At 49.5% G+C, this 12,173-nt stretch overlaps 1 protein-coding gene across 3 annotated transcripts in view; it reads left to right on the forward strand.

Moving 5' to 3' along the window:
* Positions 1 to 7,813, forward strand: part of SLC7A8 (solute carrier family 7 member 8) — a 62,571-nt gene extending 54,758 nt beyond the window's left edge. For all 3 annotated transcript variants that reach the window (XM_010378396.2, XM_010378397.2, XM_030929702.1), the window contains 4 exons: positions 1,530 to 1,626; positions 3,280 to 3,429; positions 4,919 to 5,096; positions 5,771 to 7,813. In XM_010378396.2, coding sequence (XP_010376698.1) covers positions 1,530 to 1,626; positions 3,280 to 3,429; positions 4,919 to 5,096; positions 5,771 to 5,937 — 592 coding nt within the window. In that variant the 3' untranslated portion in view covers positions 5,938 to 7,813. The remainder of the gene's footprint in view (positions 1 to 1,529; positions 1,627 to 3,279; positions 3,430 to 4,918; positions 5,097 to 5,770) is intronic.
* The last annotated feature ends 4,360 nt before the right edge of the window (positions 7,814 to 12,173 follow it).

Below are 12,173 nucleotides of genomic sequence, written 5' to 3' on the forward strand. Positions count from 1 at the left end.
GTACAATTTACATACAATAAAATACGCAGGCTGGGCGTGGTGGCTCATGTCTGTCATCCCAACGCTTTGGGAGCCCGAGGCGGGAGGATCATTAGAGCCCAGAAGTTCAAGACCAGCCTGGACAACATGGCAAGACCCTGCCTCCATTTTTTTTAAAAAAAGCAGATCATAGGCTGGGCATGGTGGCTCACGCCTGTAATCCCAGCACTTTGGGAGGCCGAGGTGGGCAGATCACCTGAGGTCAGGAGTTCTAGACCAGCCTGACCAATGTGGAGAAACCCCATATCTACCAAAAATACAAATATTAGCCGGACATGGTGGCGCATGTCTGTAGTCCCAGCTACTCGGGAGGCTGAGGCAGAAGAATCGCTTGAACCTGGGAGGTGGAGGTTGCGGTGAGCCAATATCACGCTATTGCACTCCAGCCTGGGCAACAAGAGCGAAACTCTGTCTCAAAAAAAAAAACCAGATCATAAATGTTCATTTTGATGAGTTTTGTGGAGGTATTTTTGTTTGTGTTTGTTCATTTTTGTTTTTCATTGTTGCTTTTTAGAGGCAGAGTCTCACTATGTTGCCCAGGCTGGCTTTGAACTTCTGGGCTCAAGCAGTCTTCCTACTTCAGCCTCCCAAGTAGCTAGAAATATAGGTGTGTGCTACTGTGCCTGGCTTCCATTTGATGAATTTTGACAGTCGTCAAAATTCAACCACTACCCAAAACAAGATATAGAACATTTCCACCACCAGTTCCCCACTACCACAAAAACAACTGCTCTCTGACTAGGATAAGAGTGTTTTTAGACTGGGCATGATGGCTTACGCCTGTAGTCCCAGCACTTTGGGAAGTCGAGGCGAGTGGATCATGAGGTCAGCAGTTCAAGACTAGCCTGGCCAAGATGGTGAAACCCCGTCTCTACTAAAAATACAAAAATTAGTCGGGCATGGTGGCACACACTTGTAATCCCAGCTTCTCGGGAGGCTGAGGCAGAGAAGTGCTTAAACCTGGGAGGTGGAGGTTGCAATGAGCTGAGATTGTGGCACTGCACTCCAGCCTGGGCAACAGAGCAAGATTCCATCTCAAAAAAAAAAAAGTGTTTTTAAAGCTTTCCATATGCAGTTCGGTCCCAGTGTATCAGGGAATCTGCATCCTTTGAGAATGTGAGGAATGCTTTTAAAGAGATGAAGACTTTAGGCAACAGACAGAGGTTGCTCCTGCAGCCTTCCAGGCATTGGGAGCACCCCACTGAGTGACAGTACACTTATCAGTAACCCTGAGCCACCCATACCACATTCAGGGTCTACTAACATACCCAGGGTTCATCCACTTTTCCACTGGCTGCATCTGGTTTGCGTGCACCTGCATTTGTGAACACAGGTTCTGTGGCTGGTGGGGCGGAAAGTGTGCATGTGAAGGCAGGTCCCTGGTTGGAGGGAGGATGCCCCTGTGTGGGCAGAAGGTAGGCATGGATGAAGAAACTCGGGCTTGGTGGTCCATGGGTTATCCCAGGCTGACCTGCTTTTCTCCCTGCCAGGCTGTTCTTCGCTGGAGCCCGAGAGGGCCACCTTCCCAGTGTGTTGGCCATGATCCACGTGAAGCGCTGCACCCCAATCCCAGCCCTGCTCTTCACAGTAAGGGCCCTTCCTGCTGTAACTCTCCACACACCTCCCTCTTTTTGTGCCTAGTCTAAGCTGGGAGTTCATGCTTTTCACACACACCCCTGTTACCCTTCCGGTCTGCTGCTAGGTCTCACTGGATCTTAGATGATCTGGCAAATGATACTCATCAGCTTTGTTAATATCAAGAGATATAGCAAGGAAAGATCCTGAGTCCTGAAATACCTAAGGCTCTCGGGCTGACTTATTTCCATTCTCCCATCCTTTTGGGTCAGACTGAACTGACTGCCTCAGGATTCTACAGCCTCAAAAAAAAAAATGTCTCCCTTGGCTCTCCTCACACCTGTTACTGCAGGGTTGTGGCACTGGTCTCTGCTCCTGGCTGGTTGGTCCCTGCAAACACCCACTCCCCACATCAAGCTTCAGGGCAGCCTGCCAGTCTCTTGGAAACATCACTGAAATGAATTTAGTGTTAAGAGTACACCAAATAAGAAAAATCATAGAGGAAGACTGATAAACTGAAAACTGTGAAAAGGAAACTTGGGACTGGAAAGAGATGGGAATAAAATATCCCCAGAGTAGAATCATTTAGAGAGAGCTAAAGGAAGGAACAAAGACTTGTCCCCATTGAGTCTTTTGAGTTATTGTTATTTTCCTTCTGGATCCTGAATAAAACACTAAAAATGACTTTGGTCCACTGGCAAAGAAGCAGTTAGAAATCAGAATAACAGAGCTCATGGGAGTCAAGAGCGTTGTACAGCATTGGTGTACAACATCAGAATGTTCAGATGTAGGATGAAGGTCACCTTGACTGGTTGGTTGTGGAAGGTGGCTGGAGAAGACAGTACTCCCAGTGGGCCATACCCTTTTTTTTTTTTTTTTTTTCTTTTCCCAGTTAGAGCAATTGGTGCAGTAGTGTGACTAAAAGGCAGATGCAGCAAGAACCATTAAAAGCATCTCGATTATTTTAACCATCGGCTCTCACAGGAGAATGAAACTTTTGTTGACCTTCACAAGTTATCAGAGAGGAGGAGTATGGTTCCAAGAGAGCCACAGAGATGATTTTGAGGTTGGAAAGTAGACTCTGTCAAGAAAACCTCCTACGGATGTTATGAAGGTTAAGTGAGTTAATCTTCATCAAATGCTAAAAATAGGGACCTGGCACACAGTAAGTTCTATGTAACCAGTTTTGAAATTAATAAAGAAAAGGAAGAAAAATAGATGACTCAGCCAGGAGAAAAGGATGAGGGCAGGAATAAAGCCTTAATCTGTTGTTAACAATCTTCCCTAAGGGATTTTAAAAAATGAAGTTAGCTTGAGCTATAACCAACAGAGACATACAAATGAGACCGGGGCTGACACAGAGCCACGTAATACCAGTGTGGCCAGTCTAGCTGTTTACGCCCAGTATCCATTCTAAGTGGTTAGTGCCCATGCCATACCAGTGGTTAAATATTTTTATCATCACCCCTGTAATAAGAAAGGACTTCCTAGCAATAAAGATGTTGTAACGTCCTAGGTTACTAGGGGAGGTTCTAAAGTCCCCATTTCGAGACATCCATTATACAATGGCATCGTCTGCCTGGAGGCTGGGGGACAGCCCCTAATCTATAATACCAGTCTCCAAATATCTTTCGGATCACTGATGAGCTCCTTCCACTTCCCCAGTGCATCTCCACCCTGCTGATGTTGGTCACCAGCGACATGTACACACTCATCAACTATGTGGGCTTCATCAACTACCTGTTCTATGGGGTCACAGTTGCTGGACAGATAGTCCTTCGCTGGAAGAAGCCTGATATCCCCCGCCCCATCAAGGTGAGAGAACCTCCCTTTGGGGTCCCCTCCCCTTCCTCTGTGGTTCTAGCTGCAGTTCAGATGTTTAAATCACCTCTGTTCTTAGCTGCTGACCACACATCATCATCTCTGATGGTAGCAGACCCTTTGGAAAGCAAGGGCCATTTGTGAATGGGACCACCATTTGCGTTCTCCACTGGGGATGAGATCGGAGCAGACTGTAGCTGGGGAATAAGTCAGATAAAATGTCACTTTCATCTTGACATTCCTTTGTTTCCTACCAGTCTAAGCCTTAAACTCCAGCTGACTTTTCAAACTCCAGCTGACTTTTCAAACTCCAGCTGACTTTTCAAGGTTCTCTTATCTCCCCAACACTTCCTCCTTGTCCCTCCAGATAGCTGGGTTCACTATGTGCTATGTCTCCATCCCAGAATGACTTTCCTCCTCCCATCTGCCCATCTACATTTTAACCATTTTCCAAATGCGCCTCAAGTACCTCCTCTTTCTTGAAGTTTTCTAGTCCACTGCAACCTTCTATGATCCTCCCTTTTTAAACTCCTATAGCCCTACACATATAGGGTGCTCAGTGAACCTAATATTGCTACAAGATATAACTCTGTGATAGAAATTAATGGGATTGCTCAGAACAAGACATGCTAGAGCATTATGAGTTCTCCAACAAATTAGAAGAATAGAGTGTACTCCGGAGCTATTTGAACAATCCTATTCTAGAAACAGTGACTAGATGCTTCTAGAAGATCCTTCCAGCTGAAAAATCAAAGGCTCTCCAAATCTCTCAGTTCCTCACTGGCATTTCCACCACCATTTTCTACTCTCACTCTTAGAAAACCTGCTAGAGGGAAGAGGAGGTAGAATAACCCCAGGTCCCCACCACACACATCCCTTCTGAGCAAGGAAAACAAGGAAGAGAAAGGCAGCTGAATCAGGACTGCCCTGGAGCCCTGAAGAGGATACTCTCAGGAACTCCCCACGTGGCCCATAAAGAGCTAACATTTGCCATATTGTGCCCACATAAGGGCCCTGCATAGAAGTGGGCGAGGACCAGGGAGCCTGAGTGACTCGAATCGTCTCCTGCCTGCACTTTGTGCATTGCCACACCTCCCCTCCATCCTAGGACCTCAGCAGATGCACCCATGTGCCAGCAAGCTTCTCTATCCCTATGGGCTTCTCTGGCTGCCACAGGCACATGGCATGCATGATGAGGCCTTGTCTAATCACACCCAGGATCAAGGACATGGGCAAGGAGGGTCCGTTCCTCCCTAGCTCCTCCCCATCCTCTTCCTGTCTGACCATCCATGTTCATCAACATTTGTTCATATAGCCCCTGCCCTATCAGGGATGAGTGTGGGACCACAGAGCTGAGGGAAGCCCAGCCTTTGCCCTTGAGGATGTGTCTCTGTGGGTGAAGAAGAGAGAGAATACCCCAGTTCCTAGTCCTGGGGGCCGCGGGGCCTACACAATTCACATGCCTCATGCCTCTGCTCCACAGATCAACCTGCTGTTCCCCATCATCTATTTGCTGTTCTGGGCCTTCCTGCTGGTCTTCAGCCTATGGTCAGAGCCGGTGGTGTGTGGCATTGGCCTGGCCATCATGCTGACAGGAGTGCCTGTCTATTTCCTGGGTGTTTACTGGCAACACAAGCCCAAGTGTTTCAGTGACTTCATTGGTGAGTTGTTGGAGGCTCTGGCTGGCTTGAGGGCCTCCTGGGCTGGAATGCAGTGGTCAGTGATGGGGTGGGGGAGCCACCAGGGCCAGGAGACCTAGGCTTGCCTTCTCCTCAGTCCACAGAGCTCTGGAAGAGTCCAGAGCAGGGAAAGCAGATGCCTTTTCCTAGAGACCTCTGAGAGAGGAGAACAGCTGGCATTTCCATACAGACCTTAGACCTGCAAGAATAGGCAATTTGGGCTGGGCACAGTGGCTCACACCTGTAATCCCAGCACTTTGGGAGGCTGAGACAGAGGATCACTTGAGCCCAGGAATTTGAGACCAGCCTGGTCAACATAGCAAGACCCCATCTCTATTATTAAAAATTTAAAAATTAAATAGGCAACCTATCAGCTATCCTGTGAGAGCTGCCCCAAGCTGGGTGGAGACCAGCGGAGACCCTGGACTTGGGGGTCAGTGGGCACAGGGAAGATGGAAGGCTGGGGCCTTCATGAGCAAGGAGCAGCTGGCAGGAGATGCAGGAGGAAGACCAGGTGGAAAGGATTCTCCTCAAGGCACTGATTGCTCTGAAGAGGCAGAACTTGGAGCAGGAGAGCTGGGAAGGGCCGGGGCCACTTGGCCAGGTTGGTGGGATGCTCAGCACTGGCCTGGTTTCTGTTTGATCTCTTCCTACAGAGCTGCTAACCCTGGTGAGCCAGAAGATGTGTGTGGTCGTGTACCCCGAGGTGGAGCGGGGCTCAGGGACAGAGGAGGCTAATGAGGACATGGAGGAGCAGCAGCAGCCCATGTACCAACCCACTCCCACCAAGGACAAGGACGTGGCGGGGCAGGCCCAGCCCTGAGGACCACCATTCCCTCAGCTGGCTACTCCCTCCTCCCTCCCCTTTTATCCTACCTCCCTGCCTTGGTCCCCCCAACACATGCAAGTACACACACACCCCTCTCTCTGCTTTTGTCAGGCAGTGGTAGGACTTCGGTGTGGGTAGTGAGAAATTGTAAACAAAAACTCACATTCATACCCAAAAAACCAGTCTCTCACCCCAGGGTCCATGTCCCAGGCCCCACTCCAGTGCTGCCCACACTCCCAGCTGCTGGAGGAGAGGGGAGATGCCAAGGTGCCAAGATGCCGGGCCACACCCTCAGCTGCCTCTTCAGGAACCAGAGCTCATTACTGCCTTCCCTCCCAGGGAGGCCCCTTCAGAGAGGAGGGGTGGCCATAGGGGCGGCCACAGGGGCTGTGTTGCGGGGGGACAGGCTCAAGCAATTCTGTCCCCATCAAGGGGTCAGCTGGAGAGACCTAAGACCCTATCTGTTCACCAGGGACCCAAAATCCAAGGGGATGCTTCCCTCTGCCCTCTTTCCTGCCCCTCCCCATCATACCTGCACCCACCCCAGCCAGGGCTCCCTGTCCAGAATTCAGTTCTCCTCAGGACGCCAACTCCCAGAGCTAAGGACCAAGGAGAAGAACAGCCTCTCCACCCCCAAGCCAGGCGGTTGAGGAACATACTGAGAAAGGCTCAGATTGCAGAAACCCAGCCCTGCCCCTGCCTCCTGCATCCTGCCCCCAACATGGTGCCAAAGCTTCCAGAAGCCAAAAAGGCTTCTGATTTTTAATTTAGTGGGCATCTCTCTCAGCAACTCCACCTCCCCATCACAGGAAGGAGCAGTCCCCTGCTATCCCTGCAGCCACTCCCAGCACACCCGCACACAGCCAGCACCACCGCCCCCACCATGCCCTTCTCCTCTCTGGGCCTTGGCTTGGGACCGGGTGTGAAGGATCCCCAAGCCCTTCAGGCCTGAGATCAGAGCCAAACCAGCCTTAAGTCACCTCCCATCCAAGAACTTGGCCTAAAAATACTCCCCTATTTCTAACCCTCAGGACGGATCTGATATTAAATGCCTTCCCTGGGAGGAAGGGCGCCTTCCCCCTCCCCAGAGGTGCCCATTCCATACCCTGGGAGACTGGGGAGAGCATTGACTGAAGCCCAGTTCCTTTCCCGTCCGTCCTCAACTCCAGTAGCCCCCCACTCCTCTCAGGTCTCAGTGCCATGCCGTCTTGGGGCAGGGTGAGAGGGCAGTGGCAACAGGGCGCCCACTCTAGAGGTCCTCAAAAAAGGTCCTCCTCTGTGGCTGGCGGCCTCTGACCTTTCCCTGGGCTCCAAAGGAAGGCCATGGAGTTTGTCGTGGGCCCTGCAACCTCCCCAGTCACTCCTGCTGCACTAAGGACTTAGGATCCTTTTATCACAAATTGGGATTCTCTCCCTCACCCCCAGTTCTGTCTGCTTAAACTGGAATACACGGGAGCCCTTCCTGACCTGGGTGGTGTCTCCCAGCTTCCCCGCCCAGCCTGCCTGCCCCATAGTTGGTGAGATGCCGAGTTTGGTCTGAGTTGTGACCCCTTCAGAGTAGATGCCCGGCAGGCTGGGGTTGGCCCCTGGAGGGTCAGGGGACCATCTTCTTGTTCCCTCTTTTCTCATTCCTCCAACTTCCTCCCCTCCTTCAATTATTTTTTTGTAAAGTTGATGCCTTACTTTTTGGATAAATATTTTTGAAGCTGGTATTTCTATTATTTCTTTTGGATTTTTTTTAAATGTAAGGTTGTTTTGGGGGTGGAGTTAGAACCTTGATGATAATTTCTTTCGCTTGGTGTAGGTTTTAAGATTTGTTTTGTGGAGAGGTTTTTTCTTTTGATGTAATAAAATTTAAAACGGAAATGAAGTTGGTGGTGTTGATAATTAAGTAACCTTTTGAGACAGAGTCACCAGGCATTTCCTCTTATGAGATCTTGCCAGGTTCCTTCCAGAATGACATTCCTAAAAGCTCTTGCTCTCTATAACTTCTAGCTATTGTAGGGACTCAGTGCCAGTGCATTCAAACCACTGACTCTCATTCTGAACCAAAAACATCATCAAAAGAAAAAAGTACAACAAATTTACAGATCTCAACTGTTTACTGTAATTCTGGAATCAGGCAACACTTCATTCCATAAAATAGAATACATGTTCCAAAGAGTTGAGCAGAAGAGGTTGGCTTTACAGACAGGAAAGGGCTGAAGAAAGCTGGTTAGTCACTTTTCAAAGTTGCTTTTCTTGGCTGGGCACAGTGGCTCACTCCTGTAATCCCAGCCTTTTGGGAGGCTGAGGAGGGAGGATCTCTTGAGCCCAGGAGTTTGAGACCAGCCTGGGCAACATAGCAAGACCTCATCTCTACAAAAGATAAAATTAGCTGGGCATGGTGGTATGTGCTTGTAGTCCCAGCTACTTGGGAGGCTGAGACCGAAAGGAGGACGGGTTGAGCCTGGGAGGTCGAGGCCGCAGTGAGCTGTTATTGCGCTACTGCACCTCCAACCTGGGTGGAAGAGCAAGCCCCTGTTTCAAAAACAAAGTTACTTTTCTTGTAAGGTGGGGACAGGGAGACAGAACAATAGAAAAATAACTGATTAGTTAATATCAGGATCCCTCAGGCTACCTTGTTTCGTGTAAAGATTAAAGCAGAGGGAACTTCATTATCATGCCCATTGAATATTGAAATTGACCTGTTTTAATTGGCTGTTATAGCTCTCTCCTGATTTCTAGGAAGGTCAGATAACAACTTAGGTTAGATTTGGTGATGTGGAACTTTAGCATGGGGGATTCCATTTTGATTTTAGTCTGGTCTGTGGGGCCTAGAGCAGGAGCTTAGTCCAAAACCACGACCTTCTGTACTTTTTTATTTACCAACACTCACTCATTCCTTCTTGGAGTCACGAAGTGTTACTAAGTTTCTGCTCTGTGCACCATATTGAAAGCCTGCAGACTAACTGGGAAGAACTCAACACTGCCCAGGGTGGGAACGTGGGCAAGGGAGAGACGGCACCCAGCCAAGCTGAGAGAGGCAAAGGCAGACGTCCTCCCAAAGCCTGATCAGCAAAGGCTTCTCATCAGCACAGCCTGAGCCAAGTCTATGGGGCGAGTCAGGATCCGAGGAGCTTGATGGGAGGGCCTGGGAGGTAAGGCTAGGTTCACTCAGCCAGACAGAGCCATCTGCGAAGAAGAGTTAGCTCTAGGAGGAAGAGTAGGAGGACCATTGGACTAGGACAGGGAAAAAGGAAGAAGTCATTAAGGTATGTACAAGTACTTCCTGGAGTTTTGGGTTAACTACTAGAGGAAGTTGATGGGATTAGCACCAGTCCTTGCTTTGTGTCCCTGTCTTTATGGGCTGCCCTCCTGGCTGCGTGTCCAGAGCCAGCACTGCTAGCAGATGTAGGGCAAGGGTGGGGGAAAGGGGGTGGTGGAGGGGCAGTGGTGTTAAGACATCACCCTTCACCATCTGGAACACTGTGAGGACAAGGCAGGCAAGATGCCGCCACTCCCAGTCCTGGCCTGATGCCAACACTCCTGCTTTGTGACTGTCATTCTTCCAGACAGGCTGAAAGCTTGCCATTCAACAGGGACACCCAGCTGGGAGGCCGGCCACTAAACAGCTGTGTGTCCTTGGGCAAGTCACCTTACCTGCTTAGCATTTTAAGAGAGAGAGCTGGACCTAATCTCAAATAGTTCCTCAATCTTCCAATTTTAGGTTGTCCCAAAAGGCAGAGGCCAGTCTTGTCCAAGCCTCACATCCGCCCTTTGGGGCCCCCTTCCCCAGCACACACCTTTCCTTTCCCTGGACTGCCCCAGGCTCCTCCCTATTGCCCCATTCGAGCAAGTCCTGTCCCTCATCCTTCTCACTCCATAGAGGCACTTGTCCTTCAGGTGCACCCTCTCTTTCTGTGACACCTGCTGATCTTTTCAACCTGGTCAGATTGGGCAAATGTGGGTCCCCTCCTGGGCAACAAACATTTACTTTTAACCTGGCCATTTCCTGTCTTAACCCTGTCAGTCACTTTAATGCTAGGAATTTCACATGCTCTGAGTTTAGGGAATTTGGGAACATTTTGAAAGTCACTGAAATCGTAGCTGTTTATGCATTCATTAATTAAAGTGGTCACACAACAAATCTTTTTGTGACCATTCTGTCAAAGACTTTGCTATATGCTGTAGAAATAGTAAATTTTTTTCCTGATTTTTCTTTTCTTTTTTTTTTGAGACGGAGTCTCGCTCTGTCGCCCAGACTGGAGTGCAGTGGCCGGATCTCAGCTCACTGCAAGCTCCGCCTCCCGGGTTTACGCCATTCTCTTGCCTCAGCCTCCCGAGTAGCTGGGCGCCCGCCACCTCACCTGGCTAGTTTTTTGTATTTTTTAGTAGAGACGGGGTTTCACCATGTTAGCCAAGATGGTCTCGATCTCCTGACCTTGTGATCCGCCCGTCTCGGCCTCCCAAAGTGCTGGGATTACAGGCTTGAGCCACCGCGCCCGGCCGATTTCCTGATTTTTCTAAGTCAGCATAGACTTCAAATATTTTCTTCCATTGTCTCCATAAGGATATTCAGATGTGTCAACCTGCTTGTCCTTCTTTTTTTTTTTTTTTTTTTTTTTGAGATGGAGTCTAGCTTTGTTGCCAGGTTGGAGTGCAGTGATGTGATCTTGGCTCACTGCAACCTCCGCCTCCCAGGTTCAAGAGATTCTCCTGCCTCAGCCTCCAGAGTAGCTGGGATTACAGGCACGTGCTGCCACACCCAGCTAATTTTTTTTTTTTTTTTTAAGTAGAGACGAGGTTTCACCATGTTGGCCAGGGTGGTCTTGATCTCCTGACCTCGTGATCCGAACGCCTCAGCCTCCCAAAGTGCTGGGATTACAGGCGCGAGCCACCGCACCCGGCCCTGTCCTTCGTTTTAATGCAGGAAATATGGTCACCATAGTTGAAGAGGTCCAAAAGATGTAACTGACTCTACCCTCAAAGAGCAAATAGTTTGCTAGGGGAACGAAACCAAGGATATGCATGGCACACATATGTGTGCGCATCCTGGCTCCACAGACCACCCATGCCATCCTGGAACCACTGCCTGTGGGCCTTCCTGCTGGGCTGTGATCCCTACTGGCAAGGGCTAAACCCAACACATCCCCAGACCCCGTGCAGTGCCTGGTACCTATGTGCTCAAAAATGTTCGTCAAACTGACGCACCACACCAGGCAGCAGGTAGTGAGTGTTAAGGAGACACAGATAAAACTGCAATGAGAGGTCAGAGGAAGAGAAGAAGGAGACTTCACATTTACTAAGACCAGTTGCATGACATACATTATGTTATTCACAGTTTAAATTAAACAACCCTATGAAGGAGGTATTGCTACTGCCACTTTGCAAGGAAGATTAAGTAACTTGCCCAGAGTCACGGAGTTGGTTAGTGACAGAGGCCAGATTTGAGCCCAGTTCTCTCTTAACACTTCACAGCCATGCTCAGCTACCTTCCCACTGGGAAAGTCTTAATTCACCAAAGAGGTGGCACTGGAAGGAGGCCTGTTACAAAGTCACTAAGATAACAAACATGCATCATTTCAGTTAATCCAAACAGGTAGTAACTGCAGTGGCAAAGGAAAAATTATCCCGGGAGGGCTTCTTTCCTCTCCTGAGCAAGAATCCCCCAGCCACTGACTGGCACTGCCCTCCCCACCTCCCCTTCCTGTCCAGAGCTCCCCCTACCCTACCCTGACATCCAGAGTCCTGCCTGCCCCAGCCAAACCCCTGTTACTGGGAAACACTGAGGTCAGCGTGCCAGCAACGTCAGCACTAGCCGGGGAGGCCAGGGCAGAGATTTATCTCACCATGGCTAAAGCTGCTGACTTTCTCATTTCCTGCGGTTCTATTTACATACCTCCCACTTCCTCCTGCGCAGCTACTGATGCAGACTTCCCCCTCCCCATGGTGGCCAAATGAGGGCCAGGAAGGTTCTCCAAGTCACATAGCAACCCCTTCCCATCCCTTCAGCCAGAGATGAACCAGGCATCCTCCTTGGATGACCTTGGGCAGCTCAGCCTCTCAGCCTTGTTTTCCTTGTTTATAAAGTAGGAATAAAAATACTGTCTGCCTTGCCTACCTTCCTGCACAACCCATGGGGAAAGAGCATGAAAAAGTGTATGTTTCAAGGATTGAAAGAGCATTAATTTATCAGAAAGCACAAGGCCTATTCATTATCATTATTTCAAAGTAGGGGAGGGGACAGA

Source organism: Rhinopithecus roxellana, chromosome 5, assembly GCF_007565055.1.
Source record: "Rhinopithecus roxellana isolate Shanxi Qingling chromosome 5, ASM756505v1, whole genome shotgun sequence".
Taxonomy (NCBI): domain Eukaryota; kingdom Metazoa; phylum Chordata; class Mammalia; order Primates; family Cercopithecidae; genus Rhinopithecus; species Rhinopithecus roxellana.